The sequence below is a fragment of the Calcarisporiella thermophila genome (assembly GCF_041956535.1).
Source record: "Calcarisporiella thermophila strain CBS 279.70 unplaced genomic scaffold VTP21scaffold_8, whole genome shotgun sequence".
In the NCBI taxonomy this organism is placed as follows: Eukaryota; Fungi; Calcarisporiellomycota; class Calcarisporiellomycetes; order Calcarisporiellales; family Calcarisporiellaceae; genus Calcarisporiella; species Calcarisporiella thermophila.
Window position 1 is genome coordinate 698,811 of NW_027192198.1, and position 24,334 is coordinate 723,144.

At 46.2% G+C, this 24,334-nt stretch overlaps 11 protein-coding genes across 11 annotated transcripts; 5 read left to right on the top strand and 6 right to left on the bottom strand.

Annotated features, from left to right (window-relative positions):
* Positions 1-2,016: 2,016 nt before the first annotated feature.
* Positions 2,017-2,553, top strand: VTP21DRAFT_11126 (uncharacterized protein; the record flags this gene model as incomplete). Its single annotated transcript, XM_069390538.1, has 2 exons — positions 2,017-2,102; positions 2,181-2,553. 2 exons carry the CDS (start codon positions 2,017-2,019, stop codon positions 2,551-2,553), a joined length of 459 nt encoding a protein of 152 aa, XP_069252676.1.
* Positions 2,554-3,081: 528 nt separating this feature from the next.
* On the top strand, positions 3,082-4,517 carry VTP21DRAFT_11127 (uncharacterized protein; the record flags this gene model as incomplete). The annotated part of the gene is made up of 6 exons (XM_069390539.1): positions 3,082-3,149; positions 3,243-3,458; positions 3,527-3,728; positions 3,799-3,917; positions 3,994-4,168; positions 4,263-4,517. The coding sequence occupies 6 exons, from the start codon at positions 3,082-3,084 to the stop codon at positions 4,515-4,517; spliced, it is 1,035 nt and encodes a 344-aa protein (XP_069252677.1).
* A 666-nt stretch (positions 4,518-5,183) lies between these two features.
* Positions 5,184-6,931, bottom strand: VTP21DRAFT_11128 (uncharacterized protein; the record flags this gene model as incomplete). Its single annotated transcript, XM_069390540.1, has 6 exons — positions 5,184-5,677; positions 5,735-5,845; positions 5,939-6,107; positions 6,196-6,282; positions 6,374-6,445; positions 6,512-6,931. The coding sequence occupies 6 exons, from the start codon at positions 6,929-6,931 to the stop codon at positions 5,184-5,186; spliced, it is 1,353 nt and encodes a 450-aa protein (XP_069252678.1).
* Positions 6,932-7,402: 471 nt separating this feature from the next.
* On the bottom strand, positions 7,403-8,503 carry VTP21DRAFT_11129 (uncharacterized protein; the record flags this gene model as incomplete). The annotated part of the gene is made up of 2 exons (XM_069390541.1): positions 7,403-8,264; positions 8,349-8,503. 2 exons carry the CDS (start codon positions 8,501-8,503, stop codon positions 7,403-7,405), a joined length of 1,017 nt encoding a protein of 338 aa, XP_069252679.1.
* Positions 8,504-9,631: 1,128 nt separating this feature from the next.
* VTP21DRAFT_11130 (uncharacterized protein) lies at positions 9,632-11,888 on the bottom strand (the record flags this gene model as incomplete). The annotated part of the gene is made up of 7 exons (XM_069390543.1): positions 9,632-9,976; positions 10,047-10,367; positions 10,457-10,755; positions 10,817-10,934; positions 11,003-11,202; positions 11,274-11,513; positions 11,582-11,888. 7 exons carry the CDS (start codon positions 11,886-11,888, stop codon positions 9,632-9,634), a joined length of 1,830 nt encoding a protein of 609 aa, XP_069252680.1.
* A 748-nt stretch (positions 11,889-12,636) lies between these two features.
* On the top strand, positions 12,637-14,298 carry VTP21DRAFT_11131 (uncharacterized protein; the record flags this gene model as incomplete). Its single annotated transcript, XM_069390544.1, has 6 exons — positions 12,637-12,769; positions 12,840-12,910; positions 12,967-13,440; positions 13,516-13,625; positions 13,688-14,228; positions 14,293-14,298. The coding sequence occupies 6 exons, from the start codon at positions 12,637-12,639 to the stop codon at positions 14,296-14,298; spliced, it is 1,335 nt and encodes a 444-aa protein (XP_069252681.1).
* Positions 14,299-14,578: 280 nt separating this feature from the next.
* On the top strand, positions 14,579-15,031 carry VTP21DRAFT_11132 (uncharacterized protein; the record flags this gene model as incomplete). Its single annotated transcript, XM_069390545.1, has 3 exons — positions 14,579-14,581; positions 14,651-14,809; positions 14,885-15,031. 3 exons carry the CDS (start codon positions 14,579-14,581, stop codon positions 15,029-15,031), a joined length of 309 nt encoding a protein of 102 aa, XP_069252682.1.
* Positions 15,032-15,801: 770 nt separating this feature from the next.
* Positions 15,802-17,081, bottom strand: VTP21DRAFT_11133 (uncharacterized protein; the record flags this gene model as incomplete). Its single annotated transcript, XM_069390546.1, has 2 exons — positions 15,802-16,554; positions 16,623-17,081. 2 exons carry the CDS (start codon positions 17,079-17,081, stop codon positions 15,802-15,804), a joined length of 1,212 nt encoding a protein of 403 aa, XP_069252683.1.
* A 257-nt stretch (positions 17,082-17,338) lies between these two features.
* On the top strand, positions 17,339-18,538 carry VTP21DRAFT_11134 (uncharacterized protein; the record flags this gene model as incomplete). The annotated part of the gene is made up of 7 exons (XM_069390547.1): positions 17,339-17,405; positions 17,463-17,558; positions 17,627-17,806; positions 17,866-18,002; positions 18,060-18,214; positions 18,290-18,378; positions 18,450-18,538. The coding sequence occupies 7 exons, from the start codon at positions 17,339-17,341 to the stop codon at positions 18,536-18,538; spliced, it is 813 nt and encodes a 270-aa protein (XP_069252684.1).
* Positions 18,539-19,277: 739 nt separating this feature from the next.
* VTP21DRAFT_11135 (uncharacterized protein) lies at positions 19,278-20,607 on the bottom strand (the record flags this gene model as incomplete). Its single annotated transcript, XM_069390548.1, has 4 exons — positions 19,278-19,616; positions 19,725-19,854; positions 19,930-20,413; positions 20,484-20,607. 4 exons carry the CDS (start codon positions 20,605-20,607, stop codon positions 19,278-19,280), a joined length of 1,077 nt encoding a protein of 358 aa, XP_069252685.1.
* Positions 20,608-21,202: 595 nt separating this feature from the next.
* Positions 21,203-23,880, bottom strand: VTP21DRAFT_11136 (uncharacterized protein; the record flags this gene model as incomplete). The annotated part of the gene is made up of 4 exons (XM_069390549.1): positions 21,203-22,684; positions 22,795-23,292; positions 23,363-23,485; positions 23,554-23,880. 4 exons carry the CDS (start codon positions 23,878-23,880, stop codon positions 21,203-21,205), a joined length of 2,430 nt encoding a protein of 809 aa, XP_069252686.1.
* Between the last annotated feature and the right edge of the window lie 454 nt (positions 23,881-24,334).

The window sequence follows — 24,334 nt, forward strand, 5'->3', positions numbered from 1 at the left end:
AAAACTCCTTCATTGGTTTTGAGTAATTCAATATTGGTAAATGATATTGAATGAAGCCAAGCCCAACGTGCTGTAAATCTGGGGGTTTATATGGGCCAAGCTTTTGCATATGAAATTAGTCCCCCCCTAATTTAAGCAATTAAATTAATCGTGGTGTCCCCTGCAACTCCCCCCATTCCACCATCATGCCACGAATGGCGCTCAAAACCATGCTACTACGTCACAAAGCGCAGTGTGGTGCAACTTTTCGTTAGATAAACTACAAGCTACAATAATACTTATATTTATATAAATGCTTTCTCTGTGCCAGATCAAAAGGCCAAGGAAAGAGGAGAGGGGTTTCATGTGAAGATGACTTTCTTTTTGGAGAAAAACGGCTCTCCATTGAGTAATAATATGACAGCCAGCTGGCAAAAGTAGGTAGAGGTACAGCCGTTCTGATTCACCATTTCCAAACTTAAGACCTCTTTTAAATATTCACGCCTCGTGGAGGAGGCTGGGACAACCGAGAATAATCATCACCATCGCCACAAAGAGAGTTTACATACAAGTTTTCAAAATAAAAAATCGCTTTTTCAGGCTTTCCATATAAGCAATTATGCAGGTGCCTATCGATGCAAAACTGAGCTATCTACTTATATTGTGTAGATTGTTGTGGCCGCGAGGAAAGACAGCATAAATTAAACAAGAGAAAAGCATATAAATAGAACCCTAAAGACTATCTAGTGTTCTGCACACAGCCAACTTCATAACGGTCCTCTAGAGATGGCTAGTTAATTCAAAATAGTCCATTTACCCACGCCAAGCTGACCTCCCCGCTTCTAGATACCATTATTGAAAATGCCTTGGGATATAAATGAATCGTATCCTTCTGCTTCAAATAAAAAATTAAATCATTAGCTTTCAGTTTACAATGAAATCTTCTGACAGTCGGCTCGGGGATCAAATCTTCGATTTGTAGCCGTGGGCGGTTCAATGCGGAGCTTTCAATCAAAAACTATGCAGTTTATGGCAGAAGTGGTGGCAAACTAAACCGATCAATAGTGATGACATAGAGTCCATGGAAGCTGGGCCATTTGTCATCGCCCTAGGTTGACGAAGTCCTATTCGCCTTTCACACCATCAACCCATACATCACAGCTCACTTGGTGTCATTTTCTGGCCTAAGGGTCATGCCACGGACTTCTTTAGACTCCGAAATATTTAAGACAACCTGCATGCTTATTAATGTTACCTGAGAGGAGCCCTTTGCAAGAGTGCCTTCTCCTCTCCCCTCTCCCACTTCTAACTAAGACTATCATTAAGAGGCGGAGTAAGATACAGAGGGAATATAGCTTACAATGAAAACCGGAGAGTTCATTTGGCCTACATCATATCCACCAAAAGGTGAACAAGAAATATCCAACTTTGCATCTGACTAATTCGATGCCAAAACAAAAAGTGTGCCACAGTCAGCTTACATTCACCTAAAATTGATTGTCTCCATTATGTCTGGTGATCCCAATTACTAATAGCATAGCTCTTGCCAAAGGAGATAGGTAATTATACAAACTAGAGTAATTGAATCATCTACAAAAAAAATGATGTATTTCAACGAAAGACAGCTTATTTGGGAATATTAAATGAAATACAAGGCCTTTAATCGCCTTCAAATTTCGGTTTTTGTGCATGAAATGCCTCCTGAGTGGATTAAGAGGGATGAGAAAGGGTATTAGCTTAGAAGAAGTTGGCGTACACGACACGTACATCTTGCTTTTTTGTTCACATTGTGGAAACTGGTTCGGAATATTATGCTCGGAAAATCTCAAATGTGACGTAAGACACCTCAAAGACGAGCATGATGAAACAAAAGGTAAATTTTATCCATAGGATTATTATTAATCGATTTGAGAATACATCTATAAATATGGGATGGGGTTTACACGTCCTCTCCCATAGCAGCTACTCATTCGTTCCAATCCTCACTATCTTAATAATCCCCATCAATACATTTATTAGTTAAATACACTTCCAGCAATGGACAGTCTCTATTTCACTGCCGCCACCGTCCGCCGTACTTGGATCGTGTTCTTCATATTATGGATCCTCTACGGTCTCTCTGCGTAAGTCCCGAAATAGGATGAAAAAGGGCCTTCGGGGTGACTAATACTATCCTTTCTACCGTAATGTCTTGTTATTAGATTCCTCCGTTATGCTCTTGGTACCTCAGCTAAGGCAAAGAGTGATGAAGCCGGGACAGCGGGAGCAACAGCAGAATCTACTGAAAAAGGCATAACAGGCGTGGTTGGAAATGATCGCCTTCACCGCGCACACCTGGTTCTCCGTGACCTCGTCTTAACCCTTCTCTCTGCAATCCTTATCAATGGATTTGGACGTGTGACTACAATTGCAGTTGAGGCTCTCTCATGGTGTTTCCTCGGTCTTAGCTTGATTTGGGCGATCGTAGAGCTGGTGACAGAAAGCCGCCCAGCTCGCGCCGTTCTTGCCTTCCTTACCTATGGCATAGCTCTGGCTCTCTTCATCCTGGCGTTTGCATCAGGATGGCACCTTTAATTACTTCCGGAAGGACCAAAGGCGTTGGAGATAATGAGACCCGGAAGAAATATCAACTGTAATTGTCGTTAATGTATTTCAAGAATATAATATTTAAATACTACTATCCTCCTTATGTATTGCTATCCCTTTCTTCAATGTCTCGTATTTTTATTCATTGTAAGCTTCACTATGGTCGTCTATTATAACTTAGATTAAAGATTCTCTTTTGAAAATTTTCCTTCGCAAAAATCCCAGCAAGCACAACAGTGGGCAGCACACCCATGCCTAAAAGGCTATGGGCATCCTAGGACGGCTGTCCAGTAACGAGAAATAGTAAAATGTCATTGACAGGAGGCGATTGAGTATCGGCACTATGGTCCTGGTAGCAAGGAAGATTGCATCATTTTTGCATCAAGTCAAAACAGAGCTGGGACTTTTTTTTCAAATTGGATGATACCGGCCACATCCACTCATTTTAGCTAAAATTTAAATTTCATAGATATTCAATTCGAGCTTATTTCGATAAACATTCTTCTTGGTACTATAATGAATGGCCAGCTCGGTTCAAGTGAGCCTGGCTCATCCAAGATTGCCATCATCACCGGAGCCAACAGGTATAACTAGTCATCCATCTCATTGTCTTCGTTTTCAGCAATTAAAGACCAATTTGTCACCGTTTTTATATTTATTTATTTCCTTGGGTAAAGTGGAGTAGGATTTGGTATAGCTCAGCGCATTTTGGAGCATGTAGCACGCACATCCGAAAAAATCACGGTTGTTTTAGCTTGCCGTAATCAAAAGCGGGCGCAAAATGCGCTTGATTCGCTTTTGTCTCAATACCCAGGGTCCGATATCAAGATATTACTAGTGGATCTCTCGTCAGCAAAAAGCGTTTGGGCTGCATGTGAAGAGGCGAAAAAAAGGTATTATATTATCTATTTATTATTTTCCTGGAAGCGAGGTGAATAAACCTATGATTTCTGCGGAATAGATTCTCGAGGATCGATTATTTGTTTTGCAACGCTGGGGTGCTCCCTATACAGAAATATGACTGGTGGCGAGCAACCGGGCTGCTGACGCACCCTAAAGAATTCTTGTCCAGATCGGAAATAGTTGTGCAATCAGTTGGTGAAATGACTGAAGAGGGGCTAGGGTTTGCCTTTGCTGCAAATGTGTTTGGTCATTATTTGATGGTCAGTCATGTTGAAACATATTAGATTAGTTGACTTTGAAGATGACTGAAACCTCTCTTCGTTATTTAAGATCCGGTACCTGGAAGACTTGATGGCAGCAGCAGGTGAAGCGCGAATTATTTGGACTGGCTCGTGTACCACTGAAGTCGACCACGTGTATGACCTAGAGGATTATCAGGCAATAAAGAGGTACGCGGTCCAAATCTTTTTTATTTCAACCCCACTCACTTAATCTCTAACCCCTATGAATTGCTGCTTGGTTCAGTCAAAACCCGTACGAGGCCACAAAGCATTCGGCCGATCTCATTTCAATTGCGTTGAACGATCGTCTTAATGGCCGAAACATTTATTCCTTTACTACCCACCCCGGCGTAGTAGTTTCAAGTATCGCCAATCTTCCCTATGCAATTGAAAGATTAAGATCGATTGCACACTACATTGTAAGGAGTTTTTTTTTTCGTGGGAAGGAGAGGAGGAAACAATCGTCCTTATTATAAATGATCTGCTAATCTTGCTATATTAACATGTCTATAGGCGCGCGTCGCTGGTCTCAATAATCAAACAATTTCGGGCTGGAACGGAGCCATTTCCAATATTTACGCTGCTTTTAAACAGCCCATCACGGTCCTTGATCCACGGTCGCAATATGGGAGCTACTGCTATCGTCTTGGTGAGCCATTTGTATGTGAAAATACAATCAAGCACTATGACGAAGATCTTGCAAAGAAGCTTTTGGAGAAACTAGACCGATTAGCAAACGCAATAGAACGACAATACTCAAACAATTAGGCTATTCTTAGTGGATACCATTTCTTTATTCTAGTTTATGGATTGAGTTTTAATACGATTATAACAAAATAATTATCATAATAACATTAACGTTATGGCTGAGCCACAATTCGCTGTAATATGACCTAATATATCAGCTCCTATTCTATTTTACATGCATAACACTATATGGGCAAGGAAAGATGAGTGCATAGAAATAAATTGACATGGCGAATGACAGATGCTACATCAGGTCAATCGATTGAGTAGAATTACATGTACAAATTTTTTTTCTCAAAGCTTACTCAGGAGAGGATTGCAATGTCGGGATCATATATAATGCTAATAAAATAATTATGAATGGCGATCTTCCCATCCTTGGCGTGATCATTCACTTGTGGTTATTGTACATTTTAAAGGATGCACTCTCTTCATTTTGATGTATACGGAGTCACTTTCATGCAAGTAACTCCTACTAACAAAGAGATATTAAAATAAGAGACCGGTCATCGACCTTTATTATCCAATGTGTATGGCACAGTAAATTCCTCCGTACAAGTAATGACAGCTTTTGAAAAAAAAGCAATTAGGCAAAAGTCGTGTTGGTACAATAAAACACAGTTTCCAAGAGAATGGTAAATTAATTTAACAAAGAAAAATGTCTGTAAAGAGAAAGCTATACTAGGGCTATACTGAGTATTCGGGAGGATCCAGCTCGGTTGCCAAAAATCCCGATGTAATGAGGGTGCCTATCGACTGCCTCCGCGAATACGATGGTAGTTCTGCTGATTCTTGAATAGAAAACGCGTCGTCCACCGCCATGTTTCTGGTTGATCGAGGCAAAGCCGACGCTCTTCGGCTAATACTTTCGGGTGCAATATTCTGGTCTCTATCGGGGCCGGCCAATCCTTCACAAGCAACAAGACCACCCGCTGCTTCTCCAGAACCGAGACGAAGTAACTCACTGGGTAGCTCTTGACCCTCTTCCTGCCCTATTAGACTCTGGAGGATGCGCAACTGTTCACTTGCGCGTTCTCTGCGTGCTTGCTCTAGCTGCCGTTGCCAGTAGCCGACCTCGATCTCCATTGCACGTAGTTGGGGGAGGAGAATTTGGCGAAGAACACTCTCGAGCTTCATGCGGTAGCCGCGGAGATTTGCAATGGCGTTGGTGCAATTTTCAGCTAAAGGGTGGAGAAAATTTAGCATTCTAGAGTCAATCTATAACTCGTGTTACTTACTGCTTGCGGATCCGGCTATTTCAGGCGAGGAAATTTCAGGTAAGAGTCTTCGTAATATGCTACGGGCTTCGTTATAACGAGCACATCCTTGCTCCGCTAGCTGCTTCGATACTAGAAAGTGAAAGAAGACAATTTAATTCATTTAAGCCAGTTAAGCTACAGAAAGCTTTAGAAGAATCCAGAGGCAAAGGCCCCAGTACTTACGTTTCCACCCACTAGAATTCATAGAGGAGGCCTCAATAAATGGGTTCTCTGCCCAAGCATCAAGAAACTTTTTCGCGCCAGGGACATGTGTCATGCTCTTTTCTATAAGATCCCGCGCGCTATGTGTGATGCGTTGTGCTCGTTTGAAATTCTCCAATTTAGCCATAAGCTATTAGACATTATTATAAATAAGATTAGTAATAGGATTAAGCTTAGGATGTAAATGTCTAATTGGACTACGGACAGCCGAAACTTACCACAGGGAGGCGAGACTCAGCAGCCAGGATTTCGGTGGTCAGAATACGCTCTACGGTGCTGCCTTGCTGATTGAAGTTAGCCAGGGCCTTTCATCAGTGAGAAAATACATATTCATTATGTAAGAAAAGTTTAGTTGCCAGACAATGAATAGGAAGAGCTAACATGAAGAACACTCACCGTGTGGTAAAGGCTGTCCAGCTCTAAAAGAGTTTCCTCGTATTCTAGTTTCTTCTCGAGGAGATCTTCTTTCTAAACCAATTTGTCATGTGTGTTTAGCCTTGTGAATGCAGACTAAAGATTCAATACATTGAATACCAGTTTCTGGGCATCGATGAGTTCCCTCTCCAAACGCTTTACCCGCCGCTCCTGAATCTGTTCTCGCGCGATTGTGTTTCTGAATTCTTCCTTCCTCTCTCCCTTTTGGTCACCTTTCTCATCCCCTGTAGCTCCACCCCCGCTGAATAATTTTGTAAATGGGCGCGAATCTAGCTCATCAAGTGCTTTTGTAATGTTAAGGACATGTTTGCGTAGAAGTCCAAGCTGATGCTGCTCGCTTTGCAGACGGCGTTCCAGTACTTGGACGAGTTGGATTTGGGATTGAGAGGAAAATGGAGTGTGGGAAAGTTTGCTAAGCTTCGTGAAGAGGGAGCGGAAGCGCTGCACCTGTACATCGGTGGGTTCGGTGGATGGGAGGGCGGGTGGTGGGGAAGACGATGTGGATGGATGTTCTGGCATTTATTATCGCTCTCGATTTTAAAATTGATTCATATTTGTTAAAAATAACTGAAAAGCTAGAAATACATAATCCTAGAGATTAAATGGAGAATTTGTGTTACCGTATTCCCTACCTATCCACTCATTTAGAAATTATGCGCCAAGACCACAAGGGATGTATCCGCAGTGATCACCCTGTGAAAGAGAGCGACGGGCTTTTTTTTTTCTCATTCACTAGGAGTGCGAGTAGTTGTGAAAAAAAAAGCACATTTATTATTTTCGATATGGATTTCCCAAAAATTAAACAAAAAAATAAATGGATCAAACAATGTAGTAAAGAAGAAAAAAAAGAGTAAGGTAGCATGTCGAGGATAACAACCAACCCGAAAGAAAAGTGGAACTGCTTGAGAGGAAATAAAAATAGTATCTTGCTGCGCAATAGAGAAAATTAGGACGAAACTAAATTCATTTATGACGTAAAAGATTTAGATATTAAAAGGTCGCTAGGTGCACAAGACGTTCAAGAGGATTGGGTACGGGGTAGGCATAGGGCTGGGGCTCCACCATGGCGCCATCGTCTTCGTCGTCGTCGCCCTCCTCATCCTCCTCTATCCTCTCGCGATCATAGCTATCTTCATCTTCGTCTTCATTCTCGTTTTCCTTTTGCTTCTTGGTTTGCTTGGGCTTCTTCTTTGCCGGCTTCTCCTTAATGGTCTTCACCTTTACATTCTGAGGATTTTCTACGGGGGCCGCCTCTGGTTGATGCGATGGGGCAGCAGCGGCGGTTGTGGTGGTGGGGTTGCTAGGAAGGAGCAAGGGAAGAGCGTCAAGAGCAGGCAACTGGCGCTTCTTCAAGTGAGGCAGCTGGGGGATGACCCGCATAACGTTGTTAAGCGGGTTCGGCACATTGTTGGGGTCGTAGTACGGCATCTTAACGTGGTGCTTCTTTTTCTTGTGGACCACCTCTTCCTCCTCCTCCTCTTCCGCGTCCTCGTCTTCATCCTCGTCATCATCGCCGTCGAATGGCTTTGACAGATCCTCTTTTTCGTACTTGCCGTGCTTGCCCTTGACCTTTTCGCGAAGCATACCCGGCGGCTCATCGTCTGAATCTGGGTCATCGTTCATAAATCCACGTTTGGACAGGCCTAGGAGCGAGGCCAGCAGTCCCTTAGAGGCGGGGGATGCTTGTTGCGCGGGATCTTGCGCCTTTATCACTGTGGATGGTTCGGGAGTTTGAACCGCGTCTGCGGCTTGATTGGGGTCCACTTGACGCTGGATATCCTGTGGATATTGGGTGCCTGTTGGCTGAGGCACATCAGCAGTAGGAGTGGCGGATGTATTGTTCGGGCTACTACTCAGCGTAAAAAAAAATCCAAATATTTCCAGTTTAGCTCCATGCTAGAGCGACTTGTACGCATCAAAAGAGGGGTCTGCTTACACCAACAAAGCGCCTATAATAGGAAGCTTGCCCAAGATATCAAGCTGCCGTTTGTCAATTGGAAGGCTCTCAGTGCTTGATTTTTCCAAAGGAGCAGCTTGGGAAAGAGCGGTCATGCCCACCAGTGCCGATACAAGAAGGATGGATTGTTTCATGATTTTAAGTTCTATTGGGGCTCAAATAAAAATAAACAGGGGGTTCTACGAGTACACAAAAGAGCCTATTCACAAATCCAACGAATTGAAGTGGATGTGGTCAGAGAAGAGGGTAGAGTAGAGAACAGAAAGGAAAAAAAAAAGAAGAGATACGGAGGTTCAGCAGAGGTATTTAAGCATAAAATGGGTAAAAAATTTTAGAAAACAAAATTTCAAAAGAAGATCAGGCGAGTAGGCATTCAAATATATAGGCGGGTACAAAAAAGAAAGAAGAGGCGTTAATCGATCTCCTAATGGAGCGGAATGCTGGCTACAGGAACGCATTTTATTCAAATATTTGGTAAAGGTATGTGGGAGAGGGGACGTGGCCTTAGAGCGAAGAAAATGTCCTTGATAAATCCGCAAAACCATTGGCCCAAATTTGGCTGTACGCATTTTGCTTACAGGGTCAATGCGCAGTAATCTACGGCTCGCAATCGATAATGCTGGAAAGAGACTTGGCTCTAGAGAAAATCATTCCGGTGATCGTTCATTCCTTGGTTAGGCTAATACTATCCCTTTCTCCCCTTTGTATTATCCCGTTATCTCTTCCGGATGTTTTGTCGATGAAAAAAAAAAAGCCCCCATATTTTCAATCTCTCCTTCGTACTTGACTCCCAGAATTTTAATAAAGTGACCGTGGGCTATGTTTAAGTTCTGGTCCGTTTTCTAAAGTATAGGCAGAAAATCACATATGATAATGATAGAATATCCTTATGCAGGATTGCTCAAGCGATAAGGGTCGGTAGACATCACAAGGAATTTTCCAGTCAGTTAATTAGACTTTATTCATATAGCTTCGGGGAGGAGGGGAAAGGGTCCTGCACGTTTGAGGTGCTAGAGTATCGGTACTTGTTCCCCTCTTATAATGGAATTCTATTTCTTGAAATGGTTGCTCTTTTGACCCTCACAGATATACACCACCATAGAGAGTCGTTGTCGAAATCGGCTGGGGATTCCTCAGTCTATAAATATAGTTTTTATTTTCTCTTTGTTACAAGGAAAGTTCATTGAGCGACAAACTAAAAAGCAAGATAAAAGACAGGATGCAACGTGTACGGGTGTAAAAGCTAAAATCAAAGATTAAAATTAACGACTCCACTGCCTACTGCCACCTTCGGAAGATTCCTTGTGAATCAAATTATTCCTCTGCTTCACATACACATCTTTCCCATCCTTTTTCTGGTATCCTGCTCCGAAACCCCCGCCTCCGCCACGGCGTTGAACTCGGTCCGTTTTACCTGATGCTCCGATGTTGATATTGACTTTGGGTGGGACAGGGAAACCAAACGCCTTGCCGACTTTAGCCAGGTCAAGCTCATTCACATCGAAAATCTTCTTGAGAGAATAGGACGCGTACGCCTGAAGATACGAGCGATAGCCATCGCGGGCAGACTTGTTGAGATAATAGTTCTTCTCGATGAGTCTTTCCAACTGTAGAAACAATGGTACATGCATATTAATAACTGGAAAATATTGTGAAGCAATCCCCAAAAATAGCTACCTGTGATTGCACATTTGCGATCTTGTTTGCAGGAAATTGGTATTCATTCAAAGGTACTTTGGCATGCTTCAGGTAGCGGAGGAAACCGAGTTCGCTTGGGAGTAGGAAGAGTAAACTCTTGCCCATGCGGCCAGCACGGGCAGTTCGTCCCACGCGATGGATGTAATCACGCGGGTCATCCGGTGGATCAAATTGAATGATCCAGTCGACGGCGGGGATATCGAGACCACGCGCAGCAACATCCGTACAAAGTAGGATACCATGGTCTGCATTACAGAATTCAAAGAAAGTGTTCGTTCGCTTCTGTTGTTTTTGACGACCCTATTGAGGAAAAGAAAAAAAAAAACACGAGCCAGATATTAGTATCACACGTGGACCGAGGGAGCGAAGGGGGAAAAAATCGTATTTACATGAAGGTCCAACACTGGGATGTCGATGTAGTTGAGCAGCTCACCGTGGTATTTGACGGAATTGCAGCTGGAGAAGAAGACAACGACCTTCTTCTTCAAATTCTTTTTCAGGAAGGTAAAGAGCAACAGGAATCGTTTGTCACTCTCACACACAACATATCCTTGCTCAAGGCCATCTGCCGTCGAGGTATCCTTTTTTTCGTCGACATTGATGTAAAGTGGATTGGGTTTAAGAGCAACACGTGCTAAATCGTCGACTTTGGTTGTCTGGGTCGCCGAAAACAAGAGAGTCTGGCGGTCTAGAATCGGGGGAGAGAGTAAATATATTTGCTGGCTATACTAGAAGCTTTCTTCCTATACCTTTGGGGAGGATTCTGATAATCTGTTTCATTTCTTCTTCGAAACCGACCTCTAGGATACGATCTGCTTCATCAATCACGAGCGCCTTCAAATTTTTAAATACAAATCCTTTGGTGTTCTGTAGAGAGAAAAACAGATTAATGGCGATTAGAAAAGAGCACGAGGCGCACCAAGAGTCAACCCTACCATTAGATGATCCAGTAGTCGGCCAGGGGTTGCAATGATAAGATTGACTCCCTTAACCAATTTGTCCGCTTCAGCCTTGCGGTTGGCTCCTCCCATCACTATTCCATAGGTTTGGTGATGGTATTTGAGCAAGTCTTTGGCCACTCCGAAGATTTGCAGGGCCAGTTCACGTGTTGGCGAGAGCACAATCACACCCGTTCCTGTGCGAGAAAACAACAGAAATGAAGTCCCTCTTTAAGAATACTTTTCCAGAAAAAAAAATCTGACTTACCATTTCGTGGTTTGAATTTGAGTTTAGACAGGAGCTCAATGGCGGGAATAAGAAATGCCATCGTCTTTCCTGATCCGGTCTTTGCCGCGCCCAAAACATCACGCCCTGCCATGAGTGGGGGAATGGAGCGGGCCTGGATTTCGGTCATTTTCTTAAACCCAATATCAACGATCGCCTTCTTAGTGTTTTCAGACACATCCAGCTTATCAAAATCGTAATTGAGCTCTTTGGCTGCTTCATCTGTAACAATATAAAAGGGTTATATAGGAAAGATAGGTTGTGTCTACAAAAACTCTTCGTCAAAATACCTTCATCATTGGTGGCAATATCAGACGCATCCCAAGATCCAGAATCATCCCGTTGTGAATTATGATTTGCTTGCTCTTCTTCTTCATCTTCTTCGCTTTCTTCCGCATTCTCTTCTTCGCTTGCATCTTCAGTAGCCTCCACCTCTTCTTCTTTAATTTCTGGCTCTACCTCCTCTGGCTGCTCGACAATCTCCTCCTCCTTTTCAACCAACACTGCCGTTTTATCCTCCAACTCCTGCTTCTTCCGCTGCTTGGTCTCCCTTTCTACTCTCTTTCGTTTTGCACCACTTGATTTTACTTTTGGCATTGTATTTATTAATTCGAATGGGGTGAAACTAGCTGTTTAGAGTAATCTATGTAAACAAATTCGTTCGAAAAAAGCTGTCACAACAAGCCACATTTTCTTCAAGCTTCTGGCAGTGGAAATTAGAGTCCGAATTGACGATGGCCTTCGAAATCGGTGCTGCCAAAATGCACAGTGGTTAATATGGATAAATCGAATCATTGAGTGACAAGCCAAGGAGAATGTCACTGCTATTTTTCAAGTTCTTGCCTAATCTCTGTTAAGTTAGCTTTGCATATGTTTGCAATTCGCTAATAAATGGACCTTTTTCGCCTTGTATTCTGGATGTGGATATGGATACCTTAAGCAAGCTAGGTGATGGTTGGCCTCAGATAATAGTCCCTCTCAGTTTATCTTGATTGAAACAACTCTTTACATTAAATACTTTCAAACGGATAAAATGGTAAAATAAGGGTATTGTCTTACTTATATAGCAGCTAAACTCGCCCTTGAGAAATGTATATTTTATTTTGGGACAACAATAACTCCAGAGGAATTTAAAAGTTTGTATAAGTTTATGGACCCTTATTCAAACCAGTGTCATGGATTCACGGTGAGCCAAAATGATCGAGGAGGGAGCTGTCCTGCACTTGTAATAGTCACTTGAAAATGGGAAGGCGCAGCTTAATACTTTTTGAATCACAAAAAATAACAACAAAAATTTTTGCCTATAAAACGTGAATAACTCCAATAGACAGACAAACACGAAATAATGTTGGACATTAATTTACTTTTGGCTGATAAGGGCGGAGACCCAGAGCTTGTTCGCGAGTCGCAGCGTCGTCGCGGTGCTCGGGTCGAGCTCGTTGATGAGGTCATTGAAATCTATAAAGAATGGGTCATAGGTATATTGAAGTGTCTTGTCAAATCTTGCAGAATGGACTCATCAGATGAGATGTTTCTGGTCATAACTAGTGCGGTTCGATCTCGATCAGATCAACAAGAAAATGAATGCTACACAGAAGGCGATTGGACTTAAGATGAAGGTGAGCTCTGCATGGATTGTTCGCGCAGGTTGGGATTTAAACTCATCCTTTCACAGGCCAAAGAAGATGCCAGCGAACTTGTGGCCGAAAAGAACAAACTACAGGAAGAGAAGGAGGCACTCACGATCAAGGTGGCTGAAAAGGAGGAGGACTGGAAGAGAAAACTGGCAACAATCGGCAACATCGTGCACACCTCCGTTCCCACTTCGATGGACGAAGCAAACAACGAAATAATCCGCACATGGAATCCTGATGGACTAGTGCCCGAAAAGAAGACGACCATTCATCCGCATCACGAGGTATTATACCGTATCGACGGATACGAGCCAGAGCGTGGAGCAAATGTCGCTGGCCACCGAGGATATTACCTTACAGGCAACGGCGTGGACTTGAACATGGCTCTTGTTATGTATGGCCTGAACTTTTTGGCTAAGAAGGGCTACAAGAAGATCCACACACCCTATTTCATGCGAAAAGATGTAATGGCAAAGACGGCACAACTCGAGCAGTTTGACGAAGAGCTGTATAAAGTATGCTTTTCCCCTAGAGATCCACGTTAAAGTCCAATGATTAATCGGTTTATTCCCTGACTGCTCCCCCATTAGGTGACCGGCGAGGGTGAAGACAAGTATTTGATTGCCACTTCAGAGCAGCCCATCTCTGCATTCCACTGCAATGAATGGTTTGAGAAACCCGCCGAACAGCTTCCTCTCAAGTGAGTATCCCCATCCCCCCCCATGTCTAACACTTTGGAGTAAATAATCAACCGATGGATAGATACGCCGGTTACTCGACCTGTTTCCGCAAGGAAGCTGGTGCCCACGGCAAGGACACATGGGGAATTTTCCGCGTGCACCAATTTGAGAAGGTCGAGCAATTTGTGTTGACAGAGCCCGAAAAGTCCTGGGAGATGTTCAACGAGATGATTGCCACCTCCGAAGAATTCTTCCAGTCGCTCGGCCTTCCCTACCGCGTGGTCTCGATCGTCTCCGGGGCACTGAACAACGCCGCCGCCAAAAAATACGATCTTGAGGCTTGGTTCCCCTTCCAGGGTGAGTACAAAGAGCTGGTGTCCTGCAGCAACTGCACGGATTACCAGTCTCGTCGTCTCGAAATCCGATGCGGCGTGAAGAAGATGGGTGATAGAGAGAAGAAGTATGTGCACTGTCTGAACTCCACCCTGTGCGCAACAACTCGTTCTCTGTGCTGCCTGCTCGAAAACTATCAGACCCCTGAGGGTGTAGTCGTCCCCGAAGTATTACGGCCTTACATGGGCGGGCGGGATTTCATTCCGTTCGTGCGGGATGCTCCCAAGAAGGTATGAGTCACTTCGGTTTAGCCCTTTTCTTATTTTCAGCTAATGGTACTTTATCACCCTCTAGAAATAATTTGGCAACTTAATTTAGACGCAAATATCCTGATGAAGATTGGGTTGACACTGATAAATAAAACGCTTCTCTTTTTCACACGCCAAATTTTTGTTTATCGATTTGTTTCTTGATGTCTTTGCATTCGACTTCTATTTAGGGTGTCTTCGAAAAAAAAAAATACACGATTAATTTAGCTCTTCTCCAATTTCTCTAAAGGTGGCTTCGAATTCATGTATAAAAAAGGGCACAAATTCGAGAATCATCAAATCAAAAATCGTAATAAGCTAGGAATTATCGAATGGTAATCGAAGCAATGTTGAAGATCATCACCACCTCTCCCACCTTACATCCCCTCCTTCTTCTCCTATAGCTGTTCTACTCCTTTTTCAAAACCCTCATTGGGCAACAGGTCACGGTTGAGCTCAAGAGTGAACTGGCCATCACAGGCACCCTCGTGTCGGTTGATCAATTCCTTAACATCAAGCTCGACAACATACGCGTTGCGGATGAATCCAAATATCCACACATGGTATCCCTGATAGCTTTTCCTATGCCTAGAGGATGTCCTGTAGTATACTAACCAAAGTGGTGGGGTGGTCGATAGATCTCGGTCAAGAATTGCTTTATTCGGGGCTCTGTCGTGAGATATGTGCAAATGCCAGCCGCCGCTGTGGACACCGCATTGCTCCAGGATGCAGCAAGGAGGGAAGCAACACAACAACATCAGCAGACGGCCGCAAAGGCATTTTAAAATTTTTGGGAGAGGCAGAGAGGGGTGTGTGTGTGTGGAGGGGACAAGCTAGTTTCTCGCGGCTGACATTTTAATATTTTGGCGTGTTGGCTGCAGTTAACAGAGTGAGTATTTTTTTACTCTTTGCACGCGAACAAATGATGATATGTAGAGTATCTTATCTCTTTGACAGAAACCCCTATCTTTTTGTGGTTTCAGTGATATTTTGCATGCGAAAGAATAACCTGACCTCTTTTATTTTTCGTTTTTGCCAATGCTATATCGTCAAATGGAGACAATATCTAATTGACTCTATTAATATAGGATGAAGTGTTTACTATTCTCCGGGCCTTTTCTGCGAGTGGTGCTCATTTCCCATTGTATATTGCCGTTTTTTTTTTTTCCCCTCGATCATCACTAATAAAAAATAAATATAGCAGAAAAAAGAAATATTGATCTTTTTTCTATTTGAAAGATCATTTTCAAACTGAAAAGTAAAAGAGAAAACAGACAAAACCGAAATACATTTTAATGTGAGACCAAGAAATAGAGAAGGAAAAATAGAAGAAAGAAAAAGGCTATAGGAAGGGCAAAATGAAGAAGGGTACTATAAATTACAATTAATGTTTCAGTATCAACCAAGAAAAGTAAAAGAGATAGTATAAAAGAAATATGTGGGGTTTAAATTAAGATGAAATGTACAAAAATAAAAGAGAGAGATCCCTTGAGGGCTGAAATATCCTCTCGGCTCAGTGGTAAGCCGACCGTGAAATGAAAGCACGGGGTTTTTGTTATTTTGGCATTATCTCTTCCTGCACGGGCGATAATTGCGAGATGGGACGGTACATCCGTCGGGTGGTTGAGATCTTTCTTGATCTCCGATTGGCAGAGGTCGGATCCGCTGCATTCACGGTAACGCTGCGGGCAGCAACCAGAGCGGGAGAAGGCTGCTCACCCTCGGGGGTATCGACAATGGATGCTCGCCTTTTAGTTGGCTGTAGGATCTCACCCCTATCGTCCAGATCGGCAGTGCGCTTAGGCATGGCAGATTCAATTGCGTTGGTAAAATTGTTAGTGATGGAGGCTAGCCGGTTCTGCCAATCCCCGAAAATGCCACCCACGTTTCCGCCTAATTCACGACCATTTGTAAACTCGGAAGGAGTTGTGTTGGATGAGCCTGGAATGCCCGCGTTGGAGTCAATATCAAAGGTAGCATGGTGATGCTTGGCCAGCCACAAATGGTCATGCTTCTCAAGCTCGATCAAAGAGTTAGGCCGGAAAACAAACGCGGACATCTTAATCCCTTGCTCGATGTTCGCCAGCTCCTCGTCATGCACTGGCTCGACGGCAGGCGAAGGGTCGGTGCTTTGATTGACTGTGTCAGGTTGGGCTGGAGCTACTGTATCAGGTTCCTCTTGGACGGTCTCTAGATTCCCAGTCAGCGCTTGTAGGGCAAGCTGGCGATTGCGTTGAATATTGCCGTCATCCATATCTTCATCTTCGTCATCATCCTTATAGGCGAGGGAGGGAGAGGGCTGGAGAGCCTATGTAAACAAAAGACTCGTTCAGAACAGTCCAACAACGAGAAAATAAAAAAAAATCGAAGCCATACCATTTCTTCTATCATAGCGGACAGCTTCCTCCCGTCGCCTAGCAGTCTCGATTCTCGCAGCTCACATTCCTCCACTGCCTTTGAGAATCGCCGAATTTCCTCATCGCTCATCAATCGCGCTTCACCATCTCCATATGCACTAGGCTCTTCCCCTAATGAGGCATCCATTTCTCTTGCTATATACTGGCGTTCTGCGAATTGCGTTGTTGCAAATGGTCCGTCTTCCACGTTATCGAAGGAGGTGAGCAGAGACTCGAATTCGTTATTGCTGTACCGAAAAACATGAGCATCTTCATCATCAGAAATCGATGCTGAATCATATGCTGGGAAATAATCGCGGCCGCGACGACGAGCACTTTGAGGGAAACAAGAGAAGCAAGAGAGGGCAGGAAGGCATGTCGAGAGGTGTAGAAAGAACTTAGGGCAGGATGGGCTAAACTTTGGGGCGTCGTGGGCCATCTCCGGGAATGGATGTCACAGAATGCTTTATGAGCTACAGATGTTCACTCCGAGATGCTGCCCTAGATGGTCGGATTGCAGTTAAAGTCGCCTCACGCGCGAAAGGAAATTGGGGGACGTTTCCTAATGAAAAAGCCCGTTTGAAATAAAAATTGTACAAGCCACCCAGGGACACCGATTCGCGTTTTCCCAGGAACCGCGTAGTGAGCTGAAATAAGCAGAAAAAGCATCGCGCTATTGGAGGAGGGAGAAAAAAAATGAGCGCTGAAGAGGATGAGAATATAGCCTCCCTTCGTGATGAGGTGAATCAGTTACGCGAACAACGTAAGTATCCTTCTTTAGATGCTCTGAAATTCAGCGATTTAAGCTTTCCTCCAAAAGTTCGCCTTGCCCAAACTCGTCGCGATCAACTTCGACAGCTCATTGCTGATGAGGAAGCATCCACAGATCTCCGCGGGTTAATTGCAAGCGCCTCTGGTAGTTTTGCTCTCTTACCTCGCTAGCTTTACTTCCATTCATTGAGCCATTAATTATGACACGAATAGAGAAAAATAATGAGGATACCCATTTTCAGCGTGATCATTACCAACTTATCCAGGATTTAATGGCTGATACCGAAGCACGCCAAGCAGCTGAGTTAAATTCAGCATACAGGCTGGCGGGACGCACGATGTTTCCAGTGAAAGGTGGACACGTTGGCATTCGATTGGAGACATTCTACAAAGGTGAGCGAGGCTCTTTGGTTTGGGAAAAAAGCGAGTATAATTGACCCACTGGCCGTTAGGAAAGTACCATGAGCCTTACTATATCATTCTCCGGCATGATATCGGTAATGACCGCCTCGAAATTACAAAGCATACGATTCCTCCCTTTATCCCGCTCCGATCACTGGAACAGCTCTTTCTGAACGACAGTTTAGAGGTAAGCCTAGCTAATTGTCAAGGTCATAACTGCTCTACAAAACTTCTGTTTGCCTAGGCATTCTTAAAAGAGCTGGACGAGTATCTTCAGGGATTTGTTTTTCGACGAGAGCAGGTGAAAGCACTTCAAACTTTGAGCGGGAGGAGGGTTAAGGACTTGGCCACCAACAAGGCATTTACGTATGTGCAATTCACGACCCAAGTTAGACGGAGGTAGGTGGACCTAGTGCTTCTTCTAGTATATCGACCGAAACTTAATTGCCCTTGATGCTCGATACTGGGCATTAGAGTCATCCAGGTCAACCTCATCTACGAGGATCTAAAGGAATCGCTGCCAACTAGACTTGCCATCATGGACAAGCAGGAGAATGAGGAAGGTGAGTGAAGGGCTGTGGGCGATGGCTTGTGTCTCTTTTTAAACATTGCTCCTTCTTTTTCTTATCCCTAGGCATTGGCAGGAGATATTTTGACAAGGAGAAGCATTTTCTCAAGCAGGATTTGGTGGAGGCGTTTGATCAAGCTTTCCCTCGTGAATAGGGGAAACCATGTGTTGCCATCTTACATTGTGCTCATCTTGTATTTATGCATGTAATACTAGTGCCTCGAACCTATAGTTTAAAAATAAAAATAACTTTTTTTTTCTATTCTTGAAACCATGCAGATACATGTACTCGAGAGAAGCTTTTTTTGGAATTTCCGTTTCCTTTTCTCTTCTGTGTGTGTACCAGACACACATACCACCCGAAACCATAAAACATGGGCACACCTTGTGCTCGGGCGGTTCATTTCTCTTCAACCCCAGTTTCGGGTTCCCCATTTTTAAGGTTGATATATTTGTCACTTGGCTTCATGGCTAGGCGAATGTCTCTCGAGAGGGGCGGTGGAATTCAGGGTTAAATGGCAATGTTTTAATTCGAAGACATTGTCCTGTAACTTGCACAGTTGATCACAGAGAGATGAGAGCCAGAAATGAAAAAATAATGCCCCATTAATTCAATCATTATATAATTATATATATATGAAAAACCACAGGAGGTATATCTACTCTCCTACCGATATACTATTCGCATTTTAAAGAGGTAAAGGGGAGGGGGAAAAAAAATCATCTGAGAAAACAACAAGCGATACATACAAAAAGAGATAAAGGAGTTGAGCGAAAAAAACAAGTTGGAAGACACCTAGAGCATGCGCCGCGTCCAAAGATATATATGGAAAGATATATAAATATACATTATAGAATAACAGGGGGAGGGAGAGGGAGGGAATCATAAGCGGATCACATTAAATCCTTCAAATTTTCCTGCAAAATGGTGGTGGCGACCACCTGCATTACCTTCTTCAGCAACTTCGTGTCGGTCGCGGTCGTCGTGTGTAGGTAAGTCTGCTTATTCAAGTCTCTGCTGAGGCGCAGGAACCGTCGCTTGAAATAGGCTGCCCCCTTGACCTCGTCGCGCTCGGGCCCGCAGTAGTCGGGGAAGTGGGTCTTGATGGGCGAGTACTGGACCTTGTGGCTGAAGAGGTCCATCTTGTTAAAGAAGAGGATGATGGACGAAGAAACGAAGTAAGGGGAGTTGACGATTTGGTCGAAGAGCAACAGTGACTCGTGCATTTGGTTCTGGGCAAAAATCGCATCGAGATTGGGGTTAGCAAGTCGCAGACTATAAGGGGAGGCGGGCAAGCGCGGAAAAGAGGGGGGGGGGGGGGAGGAGAGAGAAGCACTTACAGAGTCTCGGTCCTCATGCAACGCCGAGTCATATCCGCTCAACCCGACAACAAAGAGCACCGCTGTCACGTTCTCGAAACAATGAATCCATTTCTTGCGCTCGCTTCGCTGCCCTCCTACATCCACCATTCTGCGAGGGGATGGCGTCGATAGGTCAGCCACCCATTGTATGGCCGCGGAGAGCGCCAAGAAAGGACACACTTACTTGTAAACTAGCGGGTCGATATGGAACTCCACCTCCACGATCCCCGTTGTTTTCGAACGGCACTTTAGGATGTCCATATCCGTCGGGACATATTTTTCATTGGAGATGCGCTCAAGGTCCTCCATGAAGCTCCCAAAATTGTCATGCAAGGCGTACTCGTTTCCCCTTAGGAATGCCCGCCGCACTCCTTCATCCTTCCACAATTCCGTGAGCGCGTAGCGACATTTAGCGGGTATAAAGTCTCTTGCCACCATCTGCTCGATGTTAGAGCCCTCGGCCAGTATTATCCCGGCAAGCCGCTTATTCTCCTCGGAGGCAAGTGGTATATTGAAGCGCTCGGCTGCTTCAAGCACTGAAATCATTCCCTCGAGGACATTTGAGAAGACGATGGAGCGATAGGCTAGACGCTCGTGCGGCGAGAAACCGCGGGCGTGGATGAGACGCATTTGCTTGAGGATGGTGGATTTCCCCGATTCACCAGGGCCTGTCGGGTTAAGGAGAGGCAGCACTGTCAGCCAATGTCATTGAATGTCATTGGTAGGCAGATGGATTACCTAGAAGGAGAATCTTGACCTCGCGCTTCATCCGATGTCTGTCATGCTTGAGATTTCGTTCTATTTCTCGGCTGGTCGCCTGCTGCTGCTTCAAGACTTGGGATTTGGAGGAGCAGCCACCCATGGCGGTGTAGGTGGGCAATCAAGGAATGGGGCGCGGAGGCGAGGAGGGAGCGGGAGGAGCGGAGGGGGAGAGAGTGAGTGAGTGAGTGAGTGAGAGAGAGATCGGAGTCGGGGGAATGGACAGGGCGGATGCGCGTTCGATCTCGAAAGGAGGGGGAGCGAGAGAAGTCTAGAAACCGAAGGCGAGACGGGGGCCAAAGCGGGGACGAGCGGAAAAACAAACGGCAAGAGCAGCGTCAAAAAAGTCAAGGGCAAGTGATACACGCACGGTGATGAAATTTTTTAGGTTGGGAGTGTTTGGGAACTTTTAGCTTTGAAGCACGCGGTGGGGCGTTGTTGCACAACCGCAATCGGTCGTGAAGAAAAGACACCTTGTTCTCATTAAGGCCGGATAATTGGAAAACAAATTAATTGTGTAAGTCATGATAAAACAAAGATGCAAGAGAGAGGGTTAAACAGGGCTCGCTAAACAGAAAAAGAAAGGGGGGGGCTAGGGCGGGGGCTAACGAGAGCGGGCGCAGGGAGGATACGCGGGGGCTAATTACAGAGGGGCGCACGCCACGGGCGAGACGGGGGAAGGGCGTTGTTGGCCGGGCTCATGCCAGCACCTGGAGCTTGCCGCCCAAGAGCTGTCGCATTCGCCCCTTGAACTCGTCGCTCACTCCTCGGCACTGGGTGACGTCGAGCCATTCCAGCCTCGGGCACCCCCTCAGCACACATGCCACGCCCATGTCCGACAGCCTGACACAGCCTCGCAAACTCAGTTTCCTGAGCGAGAACCCCGCGGAGGACACAAGCGCATGGACGCTGCGGTCGCTGACCATCGATCCACAGAACGCCACGTTCACCTCCTTCAGCCGGATGCAGCCCTCCGCAAGCAGCGCCAGCGCGACATCCGTCAGCGCGCAGCAGAACGACAGGTTGAGCCGGAAGAGGCCCGGGCACGACTCGGCGATGCAGGCCATGGCGCGGTCGCTGAGAAAGGTGCAGTCGCTTAGGTCCAGCTCTCTAAGCGCAGAGAATCGGCATCCCGCCCACGCCTCGAACCCTTGATCCGTGATGGTGGTGCAACGCTGGAGCGTGAGCTGCTCCAGTTGCCCCGCCAGAGCGGTCAACCCCTCCATGCTGCGGTCGGTGAGCGACTTGCAGTAGGAGAGCCGCAGCCGCGTCAGCCGCGACCCATTCGCGCCCCCCCCGGGGGCCCGCTGCATGGCGCTCCAGTCGCGCCGCCGTCCGCCCGCCCCGTGCACCAGCGCGATGATCCCGGAATCGAGGACCCTTCTGCAATTGGACAGATCCAACTCATGCAATTGGTGCAACTCCTCCGCAAGCATTTGGACTCCGGCGTCCGTCACATCCCAGCAGCTTGCCATATCCAGCACTTTAATCCGACCGCAGTATCGCGCTAAGCTCTCCACCCCGCGATCCGTGATGTAGAAGCACTTGCGGATGGACAGCCGCTCGACCCGGAGCCCAATGAACCGCATCAGGGCGGTGAATATCTCGTCGTTCAGGCGCGGGCCCCACGGCGAGAGATCCACACTCGTGAACAGATCGGGGTGCGTGCGGAGGACGCGGTTCCACTGGCGGTTGACGCGAAGCACGCCCATCGCCTCCGGCACGGACAGGTGCCCAAGAATCCTGGCCAGGATCGCGTCCGGCACCTCCGCTTGGGCCAGCAACGAGCGCGGCGCAACCTTGCCCAGCGCCTTCGCCGTCTCGGCCAACGCGGCCGACCGCGACTTGATCAGCCGGTCCTGGCTCTTGGACCGAAAAAGCTGATTTCCGGAGATAGTTTCTACCGTCAAATGCCGCCGACCCTCCTGCTCAGAGGTCGCATGCAGCTCCGCAACCGCATTGGCGCTAGCCCGGCGCTTACGGGGCGCAGCATAGGGGCCCGCGACCGGGCCGAGATGATCGGGTGACTCGGGGTAAATGTCGGCCGTGGTGTTATAGAGGAGCCCGACCAAAGAGGGCGCCTTGGCCGGGGAGATGATGATATCCACCTTTCCATTGGCCTCCTCCATTGTCACATCCACACTAAGAGCTTCGAGAGGCGACTCCTTCTGCTCGACCTCCTAGAGCGAGGGGAAAAAAAAAAGCAGAAAAAAAAAACATCCCCAGCATGGGGCGGGTCAGCATGCGAATCCACTTCACACGGTTTGCAGTCTAGAATCAGGGAACCAACCTGCCGTTTCTTCCACTCCTTGTATCTTTTCATCCCGATGTCTCGCACCTGCTCGGCGGCTTCGGGATAGTGCTTCAGTATGAAATCTAAATCCTTTTTCTTCAACACAAAGACTTCGATTCGCGTGGCGGCTCGAATGCTCGCCGTCCGTGGAACATTGGTCAAAACGGAAATCTCTCCAAAAAACTGGCCGGGCAAGAGCCGACCCAGCAGATCCTCCCTTGGCCCCGCGAGTACCTCGACAAGTCCCGAGCGCAAGAAATACATCTCTCCTCCAAGCTCTCCCTCTCGAGTCACGTAATCGTTGGGCAGATAGGTGCGGGGCTCAATCACAAGGGATATCTGGTGGAGAATCTCGTCAGAGCAGTTCTGGAAGAGGGGGACCTTGGAGATCTCGCCCCGCAGATCCCCCTGATTGAGATCCTCATTGGCAGGTTGGGCCGCAGCCCGTTTTTTCATCAGCATGGCGTAGCGTTCTTCGGCCTCGAACCGGATTATCTACAGAGGCACGATGCAGGGTTGAGAATCAGGGGCAATGAATGTGAATGGAGAGATTTCTCCAATTTACCCGCTCCATTTCCGGATACAATGGTAAAACCGCCTTCAAATCGTCTGCTCTTAACGCGGCAATAAAGCATTTTGTTCGTGCCACTATCGTGGCCGTCCTTGGTATACTGAATAGAATCCCAATCTACAAAATAAAGCCCACAGAGATGAGAATGATTCATCTTTCCCACCATGAAATCAAGATTGTTATACTTCGCCGAAGAAGCTTCCACCGGCCAATTCACAGTAGACGCTCTCCTCATCCTTTGAGCACACTTTTACGCGTCCCCTGAGCAGAAAAAACATGGCTCGTGCAGGCTCGCCTTCGCGAATAATAATATCATTGGGCGCGAAGAATCGGCAGTGAAGCCGGGAGGTGAGATGGGCTATGAATTGGGGGGATGCTCTGGAAAAGAGGGGATGGGAGAGGAGTGAGGAGGAGATGGAGGAGGGTGTCGAGGGATGAAATGAGGAATTGGCGGGAGGGGAGGGGCGTAGAGGAGGGGGAGGGGTGGATGGCGGAAGTTCGATGTCGGTCATTTTACGTGATCAAAGCTAGTGATGGAGGGCACAGCGGGCAGCTGGTGGACGGCGTGGAGGGGAGGAGGGGCAAGTATCAGAATCGACAGGAAAAGCCGCTGTTTTCACAGTAGAATGTGCTATAATAACAGAGGAGGAGGGGGGAAGAAGATTACGCAGAGACAAGTAGCAGCGGTGAGGGAGATTTCTCTCCAACCTTTCATTTTTCCTTTTCCTGCTCGTATGGAAACTCCGAACATATTGTACTTGAAATGTATTGCAAGGTGGAAACTAATGCAAATGAAAAACTCGAACCGGAAAAGTAAAACGGCAGACACTTTTTCCCACAAGCTTAGCATAGAGATCCAGCAAGATGTATGCGAAAGGAACCCAACTTGCCTAAAGAAGCGGCCCCACCGTGGTTCGGTTGAGAGGTGGAGAGGCGGAGGGTGGCCATGGCCATCTCCAGTGAGCC